This window comes from Pinus tabuliformis, chromosome 7 (genome assembly GCF_031772625.1).
Source record: "Pinus tabuliformis cultivar Carrire ecotype Pingquan chromosome 7, CPIR1, whole genome shotgun sequence".
Taxonomy (NCBI): domain Eukaryota; kingdom Viridiplantae; phylum Streptophyta; class Pinopsida; order Pinales; family Pinaceae; genus Pinus; species Pinus tabuliformis.
Window position 1 is genome coordinate 1830662145 of NC_142293.1, and position 21895 is coordinate 1830684039.

The 21895-nt window shown below is 38.6% G+C and overlaps 1 protein-coding gene across 1 annotated transcript in view; it reads left to right on the forward strand.

Moving 5' to 3' along the window:
- The window catches only part of LOC149255724 (BolA-like family protein), a 143590-nt gene extending 122367 nt beyond the window's left edge, over positions 1-21223 (forward strand). The window contains exon 3 of the mRNA XM_089460556.1: positions 20934-21223. Coding sequence (XP_089316682.1) covers positions 20934-21093 — 160 coding nt within the window. The 3' untranslated portion in view covers positions 21094-21223. The remainder of the gene's footprint in view (positions 1-20933) is intronic.
- Positions 21224-21895: the final 672 nt, after the last annotated feature.

Genomic DNA, 21895 nt, shown 5'->3' on the forward strand with positions numbered 1-21895 from the left:
AAAGATTCTTATGGAATTGCACACTTCTCCCTTAGGAGGGCACTCAGGATTTTTAAAAACTTACCACAGGGTTAAGAAGGAATTTTTTTGGGATGGCCTTAAATCAGATATTCAAAAGTTTGTGGTGGAATGTTTGGTTTGCCAACAAAATAAAGTTGAAACAATTAAGACACCGGGTCTATTACAACTTTTATCCATTCCAAGCCAATGTTGGGAGGAGGTTTCAATGGATTTTATCACAGGTTTACCCAAGTCTGAGGGAAAGAGTGTCATCATGGTGGTAGTTGACAGACTTACCAAGTATGCACATTTTTGTGCATTATCACATCCATTTAAAGCCAATACAATTTCTACTGCATTTATGGAAACAATTCAAAAGCTACATGGAAACCCAAAGATTATTGTAAGTGACAGAGATCCCATTTTCACTGGAAATTTTTGGACATAATTATTTTCTTGTCTTGGTACTCAGTTAGCTCATAGCTCATCTTATCATCCTCAATCTGATGGGCAAACTGAGATAGTAAACAAATGTTTGGAAGGATATCTTTGTTGCTTTGTATCTGATAAATAGACACAATGGGTCAAATGGTTGCCTCTGGCTGAATGGTGGTATAACACTTCCTTCCATACAACAACAAAAATGACCCCATTTATGGCACTTTATGGGTATCAGCCACCATCCATCACATCATATTTAAGAGAAAATTTTAAGGTTCAAGCAGTGGAACATCACATTGAACATCAACAACAAGTCCTCCAACTCTTAAAGGATAACCTCGTGTTGGCACAGAATAGAATGAAACAACAGGCAGATCAACATCGCAGCGAAAGAAGTTTTGATGTAGGTGATTGGGTATTCCTACGGCTACAACCATATAAGCAAATGTCCCTCAAGCAAGCTAAGAAGGATAATAAATTATCACCAAAGTATTATGGTCCATACAAGGTGTTTCTAAAGATTGGTACTATGGCATACAAATTGGAGCTTCCTGCAGCTTCCCAATTGCACTTAGTTCTCCATGTTTCATGTTTAAAGAAGGTTATAGGCGACAAGCTCTCAGTTCAAACAATATTGTCAGAACTTGACGAGGAAGGAAAATTTATATTGGAACCGGAAGCAGTCATAGAAACAAGAACTCGACAGCTACGAAATCGATCAATTTCGGAGTATCTTATCAAGTGGAAGAACTTATCCGCTGAAGATTCCACATGGGAGGATGAGAATTTTATACAAAAGCATTCAGAACTTTCAAGCGTTGAGGACAACACTTTTTTAAAGGAGAGGGGCATGTTGGGTCCCTATAATACTAGTGATTACCACATTACTATTGTAGTTGTACCCCTTATTAATATTGTTGTGCCTCTATTATTCCCATATTGTTATTACTGTGCCCCATAGAATCCCTCTATTGTTATTTTTGTGGCTTTATATTATTATTGTTATTTCGGCTGGGTTATATTGTGACTCCTTAAACTCCTATATATAAAAAGGAGGTTTTGTCATTTGAATCATCCAAGAATTGTTCATTTATATAATGTAAAGGAGGTTGCCCCCTCGAAGAGGCTGAATTCTAAGGCGTTGATTTATCTTTTTCTTGAGCTGGTTTCATAATAGTATCTCCCCCAAAGAACCCAGATGTACTCAAGTATTTGGGGGGTCTACAGCGCCATCTGCGAGAGCAAATGATGCTATTCAATGCCAAATCAGTGGACGAGGCTTGTGTGCAAGGACAGTACCTGGAGAACATAGGCATGAAGAGAGCGCAATCAAGTGGATCAAAGCAGAATGAGCAACAAGACACTTCTAGGGAGGCGAAGAAGAAGCAAAAAGGAGGAAAAGATAAAAAGACGATAACCACAACACAACAGTGCAAAGATCCCAGCAACCATTGCAACCATTGCAGCATTGACGACCATACAAAGGAGAAGGAGAACAAGAAGAAAGACAATAAGAAGAAGAATCTGATGGCCACATATTCGAGCAACCAAGTTGAAAGCAACTCAGACGTGGATGAGAAGATCGTTTATACATTAGTGCAGAAGGAGGTGAATCTGAGTAGCCTTCAACAACATGAAGAGAAAGAAATGAGCAAACTCTTCCATATCAAGATTCATGTCAAGAAGATAAAGATTGATGCTTTGTTTGACTTAGGATCGCAGACGAATTTCATTGTAGTAGAGCTAGTCAAGAAGTTGGGGCTTGAAGTTTGTGATCATCCAAACCCATATCCACTAGGATGGGTAAATAAGGATGCCGAGCTGAAGGTAACAAAACACTGCAAAATTAGATTTGCTATCAGTATTGATTTTATTGATGAAGTAGAACTAGATGTGGTTCTACTTAATATATGTGGAGTCGTGTTTGGGAGTCCCTACATGTACATGCGAGATGCAATATTCATGCGAAGAGCCAACTAGTACTGACTCATCAAGGACGGAAAATCATTAATCATCAACGCACACAAAGGCAAGTTGAAAATTTCACTAATAAGTGCCAACTAAGCCAAGAAATTGATCAGTTCCAACAAAAAGTTCTTAGAGCCAAAAGGGTTACCACCTATGAGGGAAGTGGAGCATGAGATCCAACTATTTTCAGACTCCCCATTGCCAAACATTGGGCTGTACATGCAGTTTGTTATAGACGCAAGAAGTGAGGAAACAATGGCAACAATTGTTGGAATAGGATGCCATTTGACTGAGTACATCACCATGTGGGTCACCCATCATCATTGTTCTAAAGATTGATGGAACTTGGTGGATATGTATAGATTACGGGGCATTGAACAAAATCACGCTCAAGAACAGATACCCCTTGCCCAGGATAGATGATCTGTTGGATTAGTTGCAACAAGCAAAATACTTCACCAAGCTGGACTTGAACTCTGGATATCACCAGGTTCGAGCCAAAAAAGAGGATAATTGGAAGACCGCCTTCAAAACTAGGCAAGGTTTGTAAGAGTGGTTAGCCATGCCATTTGGCCTATGCAATCCACCAACTACATTTTTGAGATTAATGAATGATATACTGTGCCCTTTTATAGATTCATATGTTATTGTCTATTTTGATGATATACTGGTATACAATACTAACTGGGAGGATCACATCTCACATTTAACTTGGGTGTTGGAAACATTAAAGTAGCACCAGTTGCTAGCAAATCTCAAGAAGTGTGAGTTTGCACAATAGTCTTTGGTGTATCTGGGCTATGTGATAGGTGGAGTAGAGCTAACAATAGATCCTGCCATGATGGAGGCCATCATGAAATGAATGGTGCCTACTAATGTTTCTGAGGTTAGGAGTTTCATTGGGGTAGCATAGTATCTGGGGAAATTCATAGCCTCATTTTCAGTGGCTGCAACACTGCTCCACGCCTTAACAACAAGTGGCAAGAGTTTCCAGTGGGGAAAGGGTTAGCAGAGCGCTTTCGAGGAGCTAAAGATGAAAATTAATCAAGCACCAGTTCTGGCATTACCAAACTTGTAACAACCCTTTGAAGTAGAAACAGATGCAAATGGGTATGCTATGGGAGTTGTTTTGATGTAGGGAGGAAGGATTGTATGCTACCATTTTGAAGTATTTCATGGGGCAGTTCTTAACTACCCTACCTACGACAAGGATCTCTATGCCATGGTGCAAGCTATGAAGAAGTGGAAGCACTATCTAATGGGAAATGAGACTGTAATCCACATAGATCACTAACCACTACAACACTTGCAGGCCCAAAGTAAGCTACAATAGACCAAGCTTTACAAGTGGATGGGGTTTCTACAATAGTTTCCTTTGGTGATCAAGTACAAGAAGGGAAGCATAAACAAGTTGGTCAACATTGTTTCAAGGCCCCCCACACCAATGATCACAACTTTGGGGACTCTTATGCACATGGAGCCATTCACCCATGATGCATACAGAGAGACTTTCAAAGGATGAGGAGTTTAAGGAGGTGTATTAGTAGTTGCAGTTGTAGAGTCAGAGTCGTGTGCACGATGGCGACACCACCGTTGACTACCATCTCCAGGATGGGTTACTCTACAGGTTGAATAAGCTATGTGTTCCTAAATGTGGCTGATTGCAACTGATTAGAGAGGATGACACTTCCAAGGTTGCAAGGCAGTTTGGTGTAGGGAAGACTGTGGACAACTTGCACAGGGACATATGTTGGCCCAAGGTGCAAGAACATGTCGCTGGGTTCATAAGAGGATGCATGCTTCATTGTACCATCAAGCCTAAAAACAAGAAATAAGGTCTATATCATCCCTTACCTGTACCCACTCGTCCCGTTGAAGAATGTTACTAGTGTTGATCTTCATAATTGATTTGAGTCACGATGTGATGTGTTTGTCAAAAGAAAGAAAAAATAATTTTATTATTAAAAAAATTTGACTTATTAAAGCATGGGTTTCATGCTTGGGTCAATGGTTTATAGGTCAAAGCCTCCATTGTAGGTTTCTAGGGTTTATGTCAAGTGTCCTTGTCCATGTCATAATGTAATAGACCCTTCTTGGGCATTGTCAATCAAGAAAAAAATTTATTTTAATGTAAAATAGGTCAATTAGGCCTCCTCCACCAAGTTGATCTAATTGAGGGGAAAAATCTCCTATATAAAGGCAACAACTTGACCTCATTTGGAGCATATACTCAACAAGTTCGATCTGCGACTTTTGGGACAAGAAAAAGTGCGAAATGCAAGAAGGAAGAAGGAAAGGGCTAGCGAAGGAGAAGGATGTCATTATCTAGCTAAGGAAGTCGAAATTTTCTCCCTCTTATTTCACACGTTCTAAGGAATTGAAACTGCTAGAGGGCCGAAACTGCAGTTCTGAAGCTGGGCCGAAATTCTGTTGCTGGGGGTCGAAGTTTTGAAGCTGGGAAGTTGAAATTCTGGATTGTTGCTTCGCTGAAGTTGTTGGATAGAAAGAGAATACTAGAGTTTGCTGAATCATCTTGGAAGGTTGACTTGGGGGAGGAGGAAGGTCTTATGGGTCTTGGGTGTTGGTCTATCTCAATTTGAATTTGCTAGTGGAAGAGTTTCACTGGGTTTTCCCCTATAGAGGGGTTTTAGCTTTGGATGAGTACCTACCTCTAAAACCAGCTTTGTTTAAACAGGCCGACGTGTCCTGAATCTAGCGAATCGGACACAATTCGTGTCCAGAAATCGGGATATGTCGTGTCTGATTGGGACACGATGAATCCGGATTGTGTCCCAATCAGACATGACATATTCCGTTTTTTAGACAAATCTAGAAAAAAGGGACCCATGTGGCCATAAAAAGGTGAATTTTTTTGTTCTTTTCATCATTTTCACTCATCTCTTTTGCAAGAGGTTGGTTTTGGGTTTGCTGTGAGGGGTTTGGAGCAAGAAGCAAAGGGTGTGGGGGGGTTCTCAAAGAGATTCAAGCAACACGGATGTGCATTTTCTCTCTATTTTTTTGCATTTGTATTACAGCAGTTTGCACATGCATTTTTTTGACAAATTTGTGCTTTTTTTGTTTATTTTTTTATAGTATTCATGGCTCAATCAAGGGTAGCAGGTAAGGGGCAAAGGAAGGGGAAGAATGTCCCCATTGGACAGGCCCCTCCTCCCCCAATTTCATCAGAGTCTGCTGCAAGTATTCCCTCTATTGCAAGTAATGTTGAGAGAAGACTTCGTCCTAAAGGTAACATTGAGAAATATCCCTTGTGGAAATCTGTCACAAGAGGGGAAGGGCCAAACAACAAGGTGAAGGGAGGAGGCAATGCGAAGTAGAGATGCAACTTTTGCCACAATACTTTCACAAGCACATATTTCCGTGTGAAAGGCAATTTGTTGGCTTTATTAGGTTGTGGAGTTGGAGTTTGTATAAATGTTCCTTTACACGAGGAAAGAAATGGAAAGAGAGTTCAATGTTGGTATGGCAGATGTGGCCGTAAAAGAAAAAAAAAAAAAAGAAAAAAAAAGAAAAAAAAAATGGACAACCCCCTTCCATTTGTTAGGAAAGGCAGCAACAAATTCCCATTTGAGAGTTTTAGTGGCGGACAAGCAGCAAAAAGAAAGGCAATTTCACTTGGTCCAATGGACAAGATTTTTGAAAGGGAGAAATGGGAAGAGCTTGATATCACCATTGCTTTTTTTTTCTATCAAAACTTCATATCCTTTAATGTTGCATGTTCACCTTTATTTATTGAGATGTGCCAAGCTCTAACTCAAGGGGCTACATCATGGTATGTGCCTCCTGGTTCAGAAAAGCTTAGAACCACATTGTCGACGAAGACAAAAAAAAGAGGTGCAAAAAATGCATGAGCCTATTAAAGCATCATGGCCAACATCTGGGGTTAGCATTGTTTCTGATGGATGGACAGATTTAGCATGACACCCACTCATCAACTTCATGGTGTCTTCCTTGAATGGTCCAGTTTTCTTGAAAGCAGTGGATACACTTGGAGAATACAAGGATGCACAATATATGGGTGAGTTGTTTATTAAAGTTATTGAAGACGCAAGTGTTGATTTTTGTGTGCAAATCATTATAGATAATGCCCCTGTTTGCAAGACTGCTGAGATGTTTGTGGAAGCTAAATATCCACAAGTGTTTTGGATACCTTGCATTGTCTATTCATTGAACCTAGCACCGAAATCCATTGCTTGTGATGTGCTTTGGATTGGTAACATTATTGAGGATGCATGACATATCCATAACTTCGTACAAAATCATACAAATGCCCCCACTATCTACAAGGAGTACAATAATCTATCATTGTTGAAGATTGTGGATACACGGTTTGCCTCTTCATTCATCATGTTGAAGAGGTTGAGGGAAGTCAAGAATGCTCTTGGGGCCATGGTTATTTCAGAGTTTTGGTCTTTTTGGAGAAAGACAGATCAAATAGCCTCTAAAAGAGTGAAGGACACAATGCTAGATGATGCTTGGTGGGAGAGGGTAGATCTACTTATTCAGATCATGGACCCTATCATTTCTTTGCTTCAATTTCTAGATACAGACCAACCCATCCTAGAGAGGTTTATGAGGGATGGGATTCCATGATTAAGTTTGTGAAGAGCCTTATTTTACAGAGTGAATGCCTCGAGTATGAGACATCCCCAGAGGCTTTGTGTGGTACTATACATGATATTCTTGTCAACATATGGGACAAGAATTGCACCCTTTTACATTGTTTGGCTCACTCATTGAACCCAAAATACTACAGCCATGAGTCGCTGAATGGTGGACCTTCCTGCAGATTCCCTCCTCACATGGATGGTGAAATCTCATAGGGGAGGAAAGATGCATTCAGGAGGGTTTTCCAGGATAGAGCATTGCTTGATGAGGTGGAGGATGCTTTTGCAGGGTTTTTCACTGGCACTGGTCGATTTGCAGGGTATGCTGTGATTAGAGATAGGGGGCTAAGAAACCCTATTCTTGGTGGGCAAATCATGGGGCAACAAGCCATCCTTTACAACAATTAGCCATGAGGCTCTTCTCTTAGGTGACTTCATCCTCTTGTTGCGAGAGGAATTGGAGCACATATGGGAATTTGTATAGTGTTAGAAGAGCAGGCTGGAGCAGTCCAGGGCAGAGACAATGGTGTATGTGCACACCAACCTTTGTCTTATTTACAGGCAGAGGGAAGAGTAGTTGAAGGGAAAGACAAAGATGTGGGATGTTTTTTTCGATGATATGGGTCTGGACAATAGTGTTGAGTTGGCATTGGCCAACATGGATCTCAATGATCCAGTGCTAGAGCCTGTTAGATTTGATGATGGTGACACTGTAGAGGGGTCATCCTCCACACCAACAGATGCAGAGACGAATTTGGATACAGGGGAGGAGGATGCAATAGAGGAGAGCAGTGGTGAGCATGATGATGAGGACAATGACACTGATTTTGATGATAACTGAGGATTGATGACTCATGAGTCATGAGCTACCCACTACCTTGAGGCTTGTATATTTGTAGTTTTGTATTTTCTATTTCTATTTGCCATTGGCATTGCACTACCTATGTAGCAAATTTTGATTTTGATGAATTGATGAGAAAACTACAACTGTCAGTGTCTTTATCTTACTATCTTGTGTTTCTCCTATTGGATCATTGATGAATTGAATATGAATTTAGAATTTATGATTCATTGATTTATCATTTATGTGACATGTCACAAATTACATTTGTATTTGAATTTTGTATGTACTATGCATGCTATAATGTTACTGACTTTGTAAACAATAAAACTTACATCTAGATGAAGATCTATGTTTAAAATCAATGAATTTGTATCATGAATGAGAATGTGTAAGAAATATCTATTTTTTAATATATATATATATATATATATATATATATATATATATTTAATAAAATAATATATATCATATTTGAACGTGTCCTGTTCCGGGGGGTCAACGTGTCTGATTTTGACACTTGAATCTCTGTATCCGACGAATCCTGAATCCACGTGTTAGGTTACTCAGGTGCCTACATATGATGTCATTGATCTTCGTGTTTTGTTTTGATGATTGTTTGATGAAACAAAGATAAAAGAAAAACATAAGAAAGTTAATAAGAACACAAAGATATCACAATAATTATCAACATAAGAAAATCTTTCTGCCTTTCTGATTTTTTAACACGTCCTTGGGAAAACATTTCCATGGACTTTGTGGGAGGTTTACCAACAACCAGGAAGGGACATGACTACCTGTTTGTGGTAGTTGACAGGTTCAAGAAGGTGTGTTTTGATGCCCTGTAAAAAGACAATCAGTGGGCAAGAAGCAACAAACTTGTTCGGTGGATAAGTTCGGGTGCACATCGGGACACCAAGGAACATTGTTTCAGACAAAGATACGAGATTTCTCAGTCCATTCTGGACTACATTGTGGGGGAAGATGGATACAAAGTTGAAGAGATCTACGACATTCCATCCATAGACATATGGACAGACAAAAGTAGTCAACAAGACTTTGGTGTAGCATCCGAAGACAAGGGATGAAAATCTGGGATATATACACCATTCTTACAATAGGGCAGACCACACTTCTATAGGGAAGTCCCCATTTGAAACCTGTTTTGGATATTCACCGCCTTCACCTTTGGATATTGTATATGGGTAGCAAGGAGTGAGGGAAGATCTTACAGGAGATGTTTTGAGCGCTGAAAAATCTATAGAGAAGATCAGACAAATCCACCTACAGGTATAAGAGACACTGTAAAAGTCGCAGGATAAATATAAGGCCAGACATGATCAACATAGAACAAAGAGATCGTTCAAGATGGGAGACAGAGTATGGTTACATTTGAACAATCAGAAGCTACAAGGGTTTGGTAAGAAAATCAAGGATTTGAAGTATGGTCCTTTTGAGATACTAGAAAAAGTGGGTGATAATGCTTATCGACTCAGTTTACCACCATGTATGTGTATTTACTCAGTTGTGAATATAGAGAATCTGAAACTCTATGAGCATTCCATGCTAGATCAGGAAGAGGAACAAATCCTTCTTTTTGTGGAGGATTTGACACCAGATGCTCAAGCATAGTTGACAGAAGATACAATTTTGCAAAAGAGGTCCATAACTGCAAGACAGGGTCAACATGACCTTTGGCAGATTGGGTTGAAAGGACAACTTCCAGGGAAGGATAAATGGTACACCAGAGAGATGGTGGAGGATAAATTCTTCACCTCATTCAGTAGAAGCTTTTGGGGACAAAAAGCCTCCCAAAATGGGGAGGTGTGATCCGGATTGGATCATTATATTGTTTGTCATCCATTTCGATGCATTCAGAGTGAAAAGAGTGGAAGAATCAGCCCACGGGACCGTTTTTATTGTCAGGACTTGGTTGAGCAAAACAAGGTCTAAAACCTTTCGGGAGCATTTTTACGCATCAAACGACTTTTTTTGGGGGTAAAACTATGTCCCTATAGTGCAACACATTTTCATGGTATTCTACACACAAAGATCTTTTCAATGATGCAAAAAGCACGTTAATCAGATCCTGTATGCGTAAGTCATGCCACTTAGAAGTTGACCTTATTGTTTTTTCACCCATAATTCGGGAGGACGCCGGGTCAACTTCCATTATTCATGGAAGAGGAGTTATTATATATATATATATATATATATATATACCTTTTTTCTAACTCTTTTATATATATTTATATATTTTAACTTTTTTTATTTTAGTTTTTGAATGGCGAAAGCCCTGACAGCGAATGGAGAACCTCCAAAACTTGTATAGGGAAATGTTTGAATTGGAAGTTGATGAACACTTAAGGCCAAAGACTTGATAAGAGCTTATATATATTCAAAATAAATTATTAAAAACAAAATAAAAAATAAAAATAAATATATTTATTAAAAAATAGGTTAAAAAAATTGAAAAAATAAAAAATAAAAATAAAATAAAAGTCAAAGATAAAAAAAGTGATATATAACCCAAAAAACAGAAAGAAAGAAAAGCAGTTGGCCCTTCTCACCAACCATCACTGTTGTCGCCTGAACCCTACCGCTGTACGCAGCCTCCGGAGCCTCACCTCGTTTGCCGACATAGACGCTCGATTGCAGCACTGGTGCCCCAATTCCGTACGCCAATTTCTTTGTTTGTTGTAGCCACCACTGCTCTTCTGCTGCTGGCCTTACGTCAGCCGCCACCACGGCAAACTGCTGTCGTAAGATACTACTGTCATAGTGCATAGTCATCCAGACCTTTTTGTTGCAAGTAGCCGTTTATAATTTCCACCGTATAATAATTGAAGAGTGAAACTGCCCATGGAACAGTTAAATCGAATCTGTGTTATCAGTTTGATGTACTCTCCAATTTCGCTCAATTTTGATACAATTTTCATAATTCCGTACAGTCTCCTATCCATCAATATTAATCGCAGAAGTTGTGTTAGAGGTAGCCAGATATTACTTGGGAGGAAACTAATATTATTTTCCAAGCAATTTGTTCCAAGTGGTGCAATCTTTCATAAATTAAATGGTAAATAAGCCTTTGGAGTTGGTATAAAAGAGAAGTATTATATTCAAAGGGAGATATATTTAAAATATAAGAGGAGAAATTTTTTATATAAAAAGGGATCAGATATAAAAAAGGGGAGGGGATGCATTATTAAAAGAATAATAACAAAAGGTGAAAAAGAAAACAAACTTTTACCGAAGGTGGCAAAACCTATCAAACTCAGGTGTCAAACCAACAGTGAGGACAGCCATCTCTTGCTGCTATCCGCGAATGTCGGTTTGACTCATCACCGTTATCAAGGAAAACCACGCCACCTGTAATAACCCGCTGGTGGTCCGTAAGGGAGCAGGCTTTCACTCCTGCTAGATGCCTCTGGGTCTTGGGCCGTTAACCTGTTTCCTTACGTCTGAAGAAGACGAGCTCTTAGCCAAGCAGAAGCAGTTTTACGCAAGGCCGAAAAAAGAAAACAAACTTATGTAAAAAAGAAAATAAATAATTTAAAAATATATATATATAAATAATTATAAAAGGAAATTTATATATAGAAAAGAAGATTAAAAAGGGATTATATTATTTAAATTAACAAAAAAACAAAAAAAGAAACACACGGACGTCGGGCAGCCATACCCATGCCCTAGTGGTAGCCACCATCTGACGTTCTCCAGTGGACACCATTGACCCGTAGCCGCTCCAGCTGCCACCGTTGACCTGAACGCAACGATCGTCGCTCTTGCTACACCCGACAGACCAATGCTCCTCAACGTTGTGCATCTGCTACCATCTCTACATCATCCCTGCTCTGCAACTGCTACCTCCCCATTCCACTTCTTGTTCCTCAACCATCGTATCGGGCCCTCTATCTCGTTTTTTTATCATAGTTTAGAACAACAGAAATCACTGTAATTCCCAGACCCTGCAACTGCTGAATATCTCTGAACAATCGTTCACTTATCGCATAAACTTCGCTAAGATAATTTTTCGAACATTCTCATCCAAAGGACGCCACCATACAGGAAAACCCCTTCAAATTATAATTATCATCAGACTACTATGTGGGCATAGAAAGTGATAAATTAAACAAATTCAGATAAAAGTTGATTGGTCAAAACGTAAGAGATCAGTTACATAGGTACAAGGCAAAATCGACGGTAGGGTACACACGCCATTTGAAATTTGACACTACCATACATGTACAATCGCATCACAATTTGGAGATTGTTCCGTACAACCACTCATTTGGTAATGACGGATAGTTGACTCTTCCACCAAGATTTTGGGTTTCTTTTTCAAAAGGTTGAGGCTAATTTATTACATTTAAAAAATAATAATAAAAAGGAAAAGGTATTTTGGTACCATTGCGAAAAGTGTGGGCCAAAATAATTTTAAACGTTTCCAAATTAATGGCAGGTAACAATCCCCTGGCCATATTTTATTAGTTAGTATAAAAGTGATTTAATGTGAGGACAATATAGTTGAAACATCAAAAGCTTCCAGGGAAATTCTTGAAGTTTTCTCTGGAAATTTTTAAAGTATAAAGTGTTAAAGTTACTTTAAAAATATATACCTTATTAATAATAGGCTAGCCACATGATTATGATGTAACAGACTCTAGAAGACTCTATATTGTAACTCTGGTTAAGGGTTGAGGTAGTCAAACTTAACCACTAGTAGGGTATTAGGTTGTGTTATAATCAGGCCACTAGGAGGAAGAGACATTCCATTCTTTCGAGTGCATTTGTTCCATAGCTGAGCAAAATATAGCCAAAAGGGATAGGAGGTAGAGCACACAGAGAGGATCTGTGCACTTGCAGTGATATTTCCAGACAGAGAAAGAGAGCAGAGTGGTCTCACCTTCCAGCGGGGTTTTCCTGCCGAAAGGGTTTCATAGAGCAAATCTTGCGTCTTATTTGTGTGTGAGCTTTTATTTTTTCCTTCCCTATTTTCTGCATAAGTTTTATTTGCATGCATGCACTATTTACAGTGAAATCTACAGATCTAGAAATCCAAGAAAATTGTAATAGTGTAGAATTTCATATTTTAAATATAATATTATCAGATTTGTTGTGACAAACTGTCCAGTGGAATATCCATGACAATTTATGAATCATAATGACATCATCTTGCATCAGATTAAAACTTTAACGCACTAGATCAAACACTTGAAAACTACACTGTTTTCTCATTCAAACAGTGGCGCACAAAAGAATATTCACGCAATCTTGCCAACGCCCTAGATCACGCAATACCATAATCGATCCTCATTACACTAGCATGTGCACACACATGTATATTTTCATATATCTTCAGATCGCTCATTGGCCTACCTCTGATAGATCCATTGCACAACCATCAAACTTCTTTACATTACACCAACCTCATGTTGTAGATCAAGTCATATACGCAGATCAATCTTGCACTTGTGCGATTTTTTGTACGCTCAGGACACGATGTCTCTAATGCACAAATCAAATTTTCACTACGCCTACCTATGTCAGAACAAAAGAATAATTAAAGTCCAAACATCAGATCGGAAGAACAGAGACCATCACAACCCATAATATTTGCTTGATTGATCACAACTTTAGAATTTCAGAGTTAAAATGCCTCAATTAATTTTATTGCATGCACTCTAAGACTTTGCCTCAGAGATCCTTCCAAATTTGCCTCAGAGCTGCAACAAAAAGCCATTGAAATTTCAACTGTTTTGCACTGAAATAAAGGTTGCGCAACTGTTGCAGGAGAAGCCTCAGATAGGTGTAAATGTCTTCGTGAAATACCTCAGAGAATAAGACAGATTTATGTCAGAAAAGATCTGCTACAGATAAAACCCTTGGAGGTTCGAATGACCTCAAAAACATGTGGCGTAACCCAGTGGAAGAACCTTAGCCAAAAAAATAAACCCAGACCTTCAAAACTTTGACCACTGCTTCAGATTCGCTTGTCTATTCAAGGCTGCAGAGAATCATCACATGATCAATGCATAGGAGATAAATTTGAAGGCTAAAGTGCCTTGTATATATATTATTCGTGTAGCCCTTTTAGGAGGGAGGCCGACTATTCTTTTGGAGGGAAGGAGAATTTTAAAATTTAAATTTAAATTTCATAGTGGAGCCAAAAGATTGGAACACGACTTATCTTGGAGCCTAAAATAAGTTTAATTAAAATGCCTTTGATCATTTGTGCATGCATTTGAAAAGGTTAGGTCCACCATTAATTTCAGGCCAAGAATAACTTGCCACATCATCAAGCCTTTTTGGGGACATTGACCATGACAAGGGGGCTTTGACTTCTGAAAGGCATAACTTGCAAGCCGTGAGGAGCCTTTGGTGTGCCACATACTGTTGGAATCGACACAACAAGGGCTATCCAATGATGGTCTCATGATCAAAATCACTGTATTCTCCATCCAATTCCCTCAATCAAGTGCAGGGTATACTGCAAGGGCTAGCAATTTTTTGGGACTTCTTGTCCATTGGAGCTTCCAACTGATGCAACCGTGGCATATATTAAGAGCGTTCAAGAACCGACGTTGGCATCAATGACAACACCATTCATACACAATGGAGAGCATGAATGGATAAAGAAAAATGTGTTCTTAAAGTAGTTATTCCTCAGCTTCGGAATCTACAATATAGTGCTTATGCTCTTAAGAGAGCTCCCAATTGGATAGATTGCTTGCTTACAAGATCTGTTGGAATTGAACTCTTGACCATACATTTTATGGTTCTATGATGGAGTCTCAACAAGGTCAAGTTAATAGAAGACACTCCCATTAAATAAGTATTTGCATGATCTGCTGATTCTCTCCTGTCTTTCTATATTGTAAGATGATATGGCTTGTGACTTTTGTGAGGGGAGACTAGCTTATATTAACTAGGATTTTTCTTTGAACCATGTGCGTCAACTCAAGGAATTTCCCCAAGTATTTCTGCCATGTAACACAAACTACTCAAGGCTCACTATGGATGCCAACACGTGCCATGCATTCTAAGTTAAAGTATACCTGGCTCAGATATCAAGTGTGAAATTCCTGGATCACTTAGCAGTTTGTCATATACTTTAAGTTGTGATCTGGTGCAATGGTCTTTCATAATTTATTATCTATCAGTTAACTATTGTTGAAAAGTGTAACTAGGTTCGGTCTTCATAATGACATGTAAATATGGTTTTATGTAATGAGATGTAAATAAGAAAAATGAAATTATTTTATTAACTTGCTCCATGGGTTTCATGAGCAAGGATTTTGTTTCTGAGTCAAGACTCCCATTGAGAGTCTTTAGTATTTATTTGTCATCTAGTCATAAAATGTAAGAGTCATTGTCATGTAATGAAGTCATGTTATACTATGTAAAAGGTCATCCTGTCTATGTAAAAGTATCCTCCAAGAACTTGTCACCTAACCTCTTCAGGTCGGCCTACAAAAATGAAGGAATATGCTTTGACAAGTCGGCCTAATCTCCAGCTGTCAAGTTGGCCTAAACACCCAGTGAAGACGTGTATAAATAGCCTAACTTGACCTCATTTGTAGACACACAATTTGGACAAGCAACTCGACTTGAAGAAGTGCGAAGAAAGGGTGAAAGGTAGTATTACAAAGAAGGAAGAGAATAGAAGTGCGAATAAGGGAAAGTAAGGATTCTTCTGGGTAATGCGAAGTTAGGGTTTCTTCTGGGCTAGTGAAAGTGACCTTCTGCTGGGGCAGCGAAGTTTCTTTTGGGAAGTACGAAGTTAGGGCAGCGAGGGTTCTTCTGGGGCAGCAAAGGAAAGACTCTTCTAGGTAATCAAAGTAGAGATTGAGTTTCTCTATAGAAGACCTAGAGACTGAGATTCTCTAGGGAAGTTGTGAAGGTGCAGTGAAAAAGGATAGAGACCGAGTTTCTCTAGAAGGAGCAGTTCTAGATCAAGAAGAAAGGCGAAGGAAGGAAGAGGTAGAGCATCTAGGTTGGTGACAAGGTTCTTGAGAGGATACTAGAGTCAAGGGTCTGTGTCAAGGTCTTGGTACTTATCAATTGAAGGTCTAGAAGAAGAATTTTGATCGGTTTTTCCTCTCAAGAGGTGAGAGTTTTTGGACCTGGCTAGAGAAGCCTACATACTGTGTCACTTGTTTTTTATTATGCATTTTGGTAATTGTCTTGATGAAAGAACACATTAATAAGCCAACGAAGAAAAGGCTATAAGATAAGAAGTAAAAGTGCATCACAAGCAATTATCAAGTAGAGAAATTGTTAACTTTGAATGCCCTAGATTTCTCAACATGGTATCGGAGCTTAGGTGCTGAAGGCAAGAAGGGGCAGTCAAAGCAAGTTGACACACAAGAATCGATCTTCAAAGAAGGATCAAAGCAAGTCGAAGGCTATCAACAAGTTTAAGATCTACATCAATGAAACCCTAGATCGAAGGAAGCAAGAAGAAAATCCAAAACCCTAGAAGCACTTCAAATATCATCACATCATTAAAGGATCGTGAATTAAGCTCTCTCTCATCAATCACTCAAGCAGAAGGTCCTCTATCAACATTGAGATAAAAGAGGAAGCAAGGAGCAATCCGATAAGTAAGTCTATGACTATATCTGATAATATCAAAATGTCTTTTTTCAAGGAAAGCAATAAATTGGTTGGGGCTGTAAATTTCCTTGCATGGAAGAAAATGATTGACCTAAATCTTATTGAGAATGAGGTCATGGATCACATTAAGGGATCAATAACCCAACCTCCAAAAGAAGATACTCAAGCTCATGCTAGATACATGAAGGGATAAGTGAGAGCCCAAAGGATTCTTATAGAATCTATAAAAGACTCTCTAATCCCATATGTATCAAAATTAGAAACTTCAAAAGCTATATATGACAAACTGGTAGAGTTGTTTTCTGTAAGTACTGCAGGAGAAGTAATCTCCTTAAGGCAAGAACTCTACAAACTAAAGATATCCAAGGAAGATGGAATAGCCTCATACTTCATGAGGATATCAGAAATTCGAGATCAACTACAAGAACTAGGAGAAGTTATGCTTGATAGAGAGATGACCACAATGGTACTAAATGCACTACCGGAAGAATGGGGTAACTTCACTTCAAGTTTATATGGGAAGAAAGGGACTACTCCATTTCAAGATCTATGGTCACTCTGTAAGATCGAAGAAACCAGACTGAAGGCAAAGATTGATGTCGGACCAAGTGAGCAGAATCAAGCATATGCTACAATGACAAGAAGAAAAGGAAAATTTGGAAAGTTTGGTCCTTCAAAGAAGAGGAAGAACATGGTTAAGATAAGATGCTATGGATGTCATGAACTTGGACGCTATAGAAGAGATTGTCCTAACCGTGGCAAGGACAAGAGGAATAGAGAAGAAGCACACATTACCGAGGAAGTGAAAGAACTTGAGTCAAAGAAGCCTAAGAATGAAGAAATAAAAGATCTCTACTATGACTAAGATGATCTTCTTCTCGAGAAGGTACTTTCCACTTGTAATTATGGATAGGGTGTAGGTTAAATAAGATAGGATGCATTAGGTCAGAAAATATTTTAGACGTATTAGAAGTAAGAGCTTGAGACATGGGAAGTAGAAAGTATGTTTGGTACAGATCCCCTACTGATTTCAAAGGATAGGAAGCTCTTAGGAAACCTCTTAAATACGTATAGGAGCAGAGGTCATCATCGACTGAGATCATCATAGAAGAAAACATCTGCCAGGTAAGGATATGAAACTTCCTCGAGTTTCTCTGATAGAATTCTCATCAAAGGATTCACCGATGTAGAAAGGAAGCAAAAGGTTTTCATCAGGAATTCCAACTTGTGGGATTCTAGGAATGATAGTATGATGACATGACAGGGTAGCAGGGCCAAAGAATAAAGTCCTTTAGAATGAAGAAGTCTGGATGACCGACGGAAAGATGAGGTATGTATGATGACATAGGATATTATAAAAGTCATGTCATATGGTTGCAGATAATATGGATTACTATCTCCATCTTGGGAAAACATGATCAAAAGAAGAAAGGATCTCCTCCTCCGAAAGATTGCAACAAAGCATAAGTCGCACTAGATGAAATCAACATACTATGTTCTCACATGAATTGTGAGAAAGCTGACTACAATCAAGGAACTATGATTGGAAGCTCCTAGGAATGAAGTATGTGAGAAGAGATAGGAAGAGATCATGATAATATGCAATGAAGGTAAAAGGCATTCAACATCTGAATTCCAAGAAGATTTGACTAGAAGATCTCCTGGAAGGATGTGAAGACTTTGATGGAAGTCAGAAAAAGATAGAGACCCTTGACATAGGATATCAGTGGGAGATATGTCAACATGTATACATGATGCAGATACTTACAAGAAGATGTCATGGTGAAAGATCATCACAAAGGTAACTCTAATTTGAAATGATTAATTATGTTTGAACTAACATCTAATTGGGCTCATGTAGGACTGTCAAAGGGAAGATCTGTAAATGACCTCTAAGCAAATCATATAGAAGGATGTAATGTCCTTCCGAAATATGGCATGGAAGTAGAATGACATGAAGCAAATCCAGATGGAGAATTTGATGGATCACTTTATGATGAGTTGAGGACATGACTGACTCATGAATTAAAGTGATGTATGATCTATGCCCTATATATAGAAGTTCCCAAAGGATGAAGACTCCTTAGCGAAGAAGAAATTCATGACATCAAAGGAAGGAGCTCTTCATGCAACTGGTTGTTTTAGGATCTCCACATGAAGAGCTGTGATAGGTCCCTGGTTAAGAGGGAGCTTGAGAAGAAGTTTCATACTTGGAAATTCATAAGTTGGAAGCTTAGGTACATTTCTTTATGATAGGAATGAGTACATTCCCTTAATGGAATAAAACCTCCTGGTATAAAAAGGAGTGATAGACATGTTGTTCTAATCTTCACTTGGGAAGATATAATTGAGGATTGAGTAACCATTTGGCATCCGATGCTCTTAGGGGATGAGATAGGGCATCCCATGAAAGAGTAGTCGTGGAGGACCAATATTCTTTTGGGACTGGGGAGTCCAAGAAAAGAATAGTCCTTATGGAGCATATCCTGAGTGAACCCGGGTGGGGTATGTTCTTAAAGAGACAATGATGAGTATGTCTATAAATCATTGGTCTCGCCAGCTTTGTGCTCTAATCTTGTGGAGAGATAGAGCTGTTAGTCAAGGCCTTGCTATATAACAATGTTGGTTGATATGATGCTATACAAATGAGTTACAAATCCGAATTCTTCTTATGAGAGATTCTTCAGATGAAGTCCAAGTACCATTATGAATACCGCCCTAGTTAAGAGAGAGTGTTGAAAAGTGTAACTAGTTTCGGTCTTCATAATGACATATAAATATGATTTTATGTAATGAGATGTAAATAAGAAAAATGAAATTATTTTATTAACTTGCTTCATGGGTTTCATGAGCAAGGATTTTGTTTTTGAGTCAGGACTCCCATTGGGAGTCTTTAGGATTTATTTGTCATCTAGTCATAAAATGTAAGTCATTGTCAAGTTACACTTTGTAAAAAGTCATCTTGTCTATGTAAAAGTATCCTCCAAGAACTTGTCTCCTAACCTCTTCAAGTCGGCCTACAATGATGGAGGAATATGCTAGAACAAGTCGACCTAATCTCTAGCTGTCAAGTCGGCCTAAAGACCTAGTGAAGACGTGTATAAATAGCCTAACTCGGCCTCATTTGTAGACACACAATTTAGACAAGCAACTCGACTTGAAGAAGTGCGAAGAAAGGGTGAAAGGCAGTATTACGAAGAAGGAAGAGAATAGAAGTGCGAAGAAGGGAAAGAAAGGATTCTTTTGGGTAATGCAAAGTTAGGGTTTCTTCTGGGCCAGTGAAAGTGACTTTCTTCTGGGGCAGTGAAGTATATTTTGGGTAGTGCGAAGTTAGGGCAGCAAAGTTTCTTCTGGGGCAGCGAAGTATCTTCTGGGCAGTGCAAAGGAGGGTTTCTTTTGGGGCAGCAAAGGAAAGACTCTTCTGGGTAATCAAAGTAGAGACCGAGTTTCTCTATAGAAGACCTAGAGACCAAGATTCTCTAGGGAAGTTGTGAAGGTGCAATGAAAAAGGATAGAGACTGAGTTTCTCTAGAAGGAGCCGAAAAGGAGCAGTTCTAGATCAAGAAGAAAGGCGAAGGAAGGAAGAGGCAGAGCATCAAGGTTGGTGATAAGGTTCTTGAGAGGATACTAGAGTCAAGGGTCTGTGTCAAGGTCTTGGTACTTATCAATTGAAAGTCTAGAAGAAGAATTTTGATCAGGTTTTCCTCTCAAGAGGTGAGAGGTTTTGGCCCTGGTTGGAGAAGCCTACACACACTGTGTCACTTATCTTTTATTATGCATTTTGGTAATTGTCTCGATGAAAGAACGCATTAATAAGCTAACGAAGAAAGGACTATAAGATAAGAAGTAAAAGTGCAGCACAAGCAATTATCAAGCAGAGAAATTGTGAACTTTGAATGCCCTAGATTTCTCAACAACTACTACACCTGACACCACAGTTTGCATGTTCGTTATCACAAGAACTTTTCAAGGATATCCACTTTTAAGTCTTTTCTGAATATAAATCTGCAAGTTGCCACAGCCTCTGTGAAACTATAAATGGCAAAGAGATTCTGCCCTAAAACCTTTTTTCTTTTTCTATTTTTGTTTCGGGTAAAGGTGGGTTTGTCGTCACTTTTCTTGGTGGGGTGGTTGTTGTCTACGCACATTGATATTTTGTTCTGTTAAAGTTCATAGTAAGACAGATGTATTTCCATACTCATGCAAGTGGGCATACACCAGGCACGTGTTTGTGTAGGCTTAGCTTCTGTTATGGAATGGCATGTTAAGCTCGGGAGAAATTTTAATTCATCCTACAAATGTATTTGAGAAGCAAGTTTATGAATGCATGTAAAACATGCTGTCAATAATGTCTTGATCTGTTTTTAATTATTTTTTAATTCTGTTTATCTTCTGACGTCTGTAGTTCCACTCATGTAGAATTTTATTTTTTTTGCCAGCATTGATGTTATATCATCAGCCTTTGAGGGACAATCCCATGTAAATCGGCAAAGGATGGTCTATAAAGCAATATGGGAAGAACTGCAAAATACTGTACATGCTGTTGATCAAATGACCACAAAAACTCCTGCAGAGGTTGCACAGCAAGCATCGAAGTGATAACTTATCATGTTTTTTGAGTTTATATAATTCAGATTAGCACCAACAAATGCGAGATTCAGAGTTCTTCTTCTGGTTATTCACGAAATTTAAATTTCAATGAATGGGAGTGTACGGTGCCCTTCTTTTATATTCTAGTCAATTTTTGTCTATGTTAAATAAATTCACGTGTTATCATAATGGTGTGTCTGGCTTCTGCTGAATTTATTTCCTGAAAAGTGCTGGATTTTTAAAAAATATAGAAAAATCAAAGGAATGATGTTACAAGAAATTATAAATTGTATGTCAGAACGCCTAAAGCAGTGAATAGCTTGAGAAGTCTATATTTGTAGTGTAACACTATAGAGAACCCCTAGTTATATCAAATTCTGACTTTTTGCAGCTGTGAACCAACTTTAATTAAGGACATGCGATTTAAGATTTGGTTTCCTGAGTATGATTATCCTTGATGTTCTCAGTCCGCTGTGGATACTCATATTTGTGTTAATATGTTTAGTTCTGTCCTATATCATTCTCTCTTTTCCATCCATACTTGACCTATAATTTACACTGGAACAAATTAATAATTACTGCATGATACTTGTATGTATTTGTAGCGTTTATATTATTTCTTGCTTGCTATACCATATTGACTTTACTAATAATGATTCTAAGCTGCTTATCAAATTCTGACTTTTTGCAGCTGGGAACCAACTTTAATTAAGGACATGCGATTTAAGATTTGGTTTCCTGAGTATGATTATCCTTGATGTTCTCAGTCCACTGTGGATACTCATATTTGTGTTAATGTGTTTAGTTCTGT